At 32.1% G+C, this 3,328-nt stretch overlaps 1 protein-coding gene across 1 annotated transcript; it reads left to right on the top strand.

Moving 5' to 3' along the window:
* The first annotated feature begins 1,952 nt into the window (after positions 1–1,952).
* LOC130802516 (lachrymatory-factor synthase-like) lies at positions 1,953–2,438 on the top strand. The gene has a single exon (XM_057666531.1). It carries the CDS (start codon positions 1,953–1,955, stop codon positions 2,436–2,438), a length of 486 nt encoding a protein of 161 aa, XP_057522514.1.
* Positions 2,439–3,328: the final 890 nt, after the last annotated feature.

The raw sequence follows: 3,328 nt of genomic DNA, 5'->3' as shown, positions 1-3,328 counted from the left end.
GTGTTTTTGTTTTGTTGTACCCCCATTTTTGTGTTGCAAACCTACTGTGATGCATCCTATTTGGTAGCAAATTTGTGCTATCTTCTGTGTGTTTAGGCAGAGTTGAGCATAGCTGAAAGATTTTGGTGCAACAATTCCAAAATCCAAGCAATCCTCTTTGAATTTCCACTGCTGGCAAAAGGTATTGAATATTTTTACCCCAAGTTTCTGGAATAGGATACAATTGAAATTCTTGTCATTGTCTGCTGTATTAGATTGTTTAGTATCTGTGTAGATCTTAATTTTTCATTTAGAAATAGCTTTTACACCTATAAAATTGGAATTTGCATTGCTTACAACACATCATATTTCATTACTGTTAAGATTTTGCTTTAATATTTCTGCATCTTTGATTGTTGAGCTGGGAATTAGCTGTTTGACCATAGTCTTACCTAGTAACCACAAAGAACAATATGAATACTGATGAAAGACTTGATGAAATGTCCTTAGCTATTCAGCAACTCACACACAATATGGCTAGGCTTATGAACCAGCAGGGGGGTATACCTGTGCAACACCCTGAGAGAAACACTGAAGACAGGACCATAAGAGTTGAGGTGTCTGAATTTGGAGGGACCACCCATAATCCTGAAGAATATTTAGAATGGGAAGCTGAACTAGAAAGATACTTTGAATTTAGCTAATGTTCCTCTTGGAGATGTTGTGAAATCGAGGCTCAAGCAGTTTGCCATGATGAATAGATTCAAGAGGAAAGCTCTGAGGGTATGTGTACTGTTTTTATAATTGACTTTTTATCTGGAGTTTAGTTATATTATTGACTATTCAACAACACTGTGCTCTAGGTTATTGCTGAATTCTTGTCTGCGGAAGAAGTTGAGGATATCAAGGAAATGTTTAAAAAGATAGACACAAATGATGATGGGATCGTCATTGTTGAGGAACTAAGAGCTGGACTTCTTAAGCATGGTTCCCAGCTTGGAGAATTTGATGTACAGATGCTTAATTTTTGTAATTAGTATAGATTTTAATTACTATATAACTTTAATGTATATTATATATATATATGTACGTACATATTATTAATATTGGATTATTATTACAAAGAGATTTTTGGTGATTATTTGTGATTATCATTTGATTTATTGTTGGATTAATCATTGTTATTACAATGTACATTATTATTGGATTATTATGAGTATAAAACGAAAAAAGAAAAAAAAAATAGAGTTATTTGCTGCGGTTTTGCCCCTGACCGCAGCAAATAACCCTCCTTATTTGCTGCGGTTTTTGCCCATGACCGCAGCAAATAATGCCCTTATTTGCTGCGGTTTTGAACCGCAGCATTTAAAAAAGGACATTTGCTGCTATCACTATTGCTAGGGGCCAAAACCGCAGCAAATAATGGCAAAATAACCGCAGCAAAAGACGTTTTTTCCACTAGTGTAGTAGCATTCAGTTTATGCCTTATCTAACTGCCGTAGCATTTTCCATTAAATTCTTGTCAATTTTCGTTTAATTCACCATTTTGACATTTCTACCCTTATTACGTGTTGGTTCTTGTCTTTATAATTTGCCTTAAACATTCGAAAGTGTTGATGAATTAAACGTTAAAATGATAAATTAAACATTTGAGAGCATAAAAATGATTTAAGGCAAATTATAAAAACAACTATCAACACTTAAGGGTAGAAACGTTGAAATGGTAAATTAAATGGAGATTGACAAGAATTTAACGGAAAATACTACGACATTTAGATAAGGTATAAACTGGATGCTACCATATAAAATAATCTTACAAAAATGCTACAACTAGCATTTTATAAAAGTTTGATGCTAGCCATGTAGAATTTCCCTTTAGTTTATAAAAGCACACCCTCGTCTAATCCTCTTCTTCACACACTAAATCTTAATCATCATCTTCTTCTTCATCTCTCTCATAAACCATCAAAACCATGGCAGAACAATACCCACCAAAATGGGAAGGAGAAACAACAGTAGAAATAAAAACACTCACACCCCAACAAGTGTGGGCCCTCATATCAGATTTTGGGTCACTAGACAAAGTTCTTCCTCATCTTGATAAGTGTTCCATTGTAGAAGGAACACCAGGAGAACCAGGTCTTACAAGGTGTTGTGAGTCCTCACTCTTTTCAGGTGGGACCCAAGTTCAATATGCTTATGAAAAGCTTGTTAAGATTGATCCATCTGAAATGAGTCTTTCTTATGAAATTACTGAAAATAATGCTGGGTTTAAGTATTACTTTTCAACCATGAAATTGTTTCCAATTAATGGTGGGGATGATGGAAATATTGGTACTAAATTTGTTTGGTCTTTTGTATGTGATCCTCTTGATGGGTTTACCCAACAAGTGTTTTGTGAGGCTATTCAAGGTCTTGCTCAAGGAATGGTCAAAAAATTGGAAGGAAATGCTTCCTAAACTTATTTTTGTTGATCAATAATTCCAATTATTATGATAATTAATATCATTATCATTATTATTAATTAAATTAAATTATTTTCATTTTTATGTAAATGCCCAAATTTATCCCTAATTTTTGGGATTGTGAGAGGGTTTTGTATTATGAATTTTATATAATAATTTGATAATTGATTTTGTTCTTATGTTAATTAATTTAAAGAAGGAAAAATAATCATTTTATGTGTAAAAGTGTTTAAAATAGCTCCGGTTAACTAAATTGAGTAGAACTTGATTAGATTTGAAAATAATCTGCATATAAAATAAAATAAAATTAATAATATATTTAAGTACATAAGTCATAGCTCGATCTGAAATCCGCTTGAACAATAGAATATACATTTGAAATTATGACTTATGTTTATCTTTAGCAATATCTTTCATGTAATTATGGTAAGATATATCTTCTATGATATGATAGTGATATTCTCCTTTTTTAAGCAAGATGGTGTAGTAATTATGTTCTTATTATATGCTTTCAATATACTCCATAGTTTATGTTACCTGCTGCCGACCCAGTGACGTATTTAGGGTTCGGAGTTCTATGGGGCACCAATAAAAGGATGAAATTTCGACAAAATTTTATTTGTATAATAAATATTTTTTATTTCTAAAAGATAATATATACAAGCACCATAATACTAAGACGAAGCCAAAGTAATTTTAAAATGATCAATTAACATCATCCTTACTGGCGGCAAACCCAAATACAAAGTTTCCTCCTACAAAATGCTTGCTCAGTTTGACTATGCTATTCAACTAACCCCTTCACAAAACACACAATAAGAATATATATATTTAAAACAAAGAATATATATTTTCTCGTAGACTATACAAAAAAGGGAATCAAG

Source organism: Amaranthus tricolor, chromosome 16, assembly GCF_026212465.1.
Source record: "Amaranthus tricolor cultivar Red isolate AtriRed21 chromosome 16, ASM2621246v1, whole genome shotgun sequence".
NCBI lineage: Eukaryota > Viridiplantae > Streptophyta > Magnoliopsida > Caryophyllales > Amaranthaceae > Amaranthus > Amaranthus tricolor.
This window is presented reverse-complemented; position numbering and strand designations above follow the sequence as displayed.

Coding starts and splice junctions, on each gene's coding strand:
- LOC130802516 (XM_057666531.1), top strand. CDS start 1,953: ATGGCAGAACAATACCCACCAAAATGGGAAGGAGAAACAACAGTAGAA.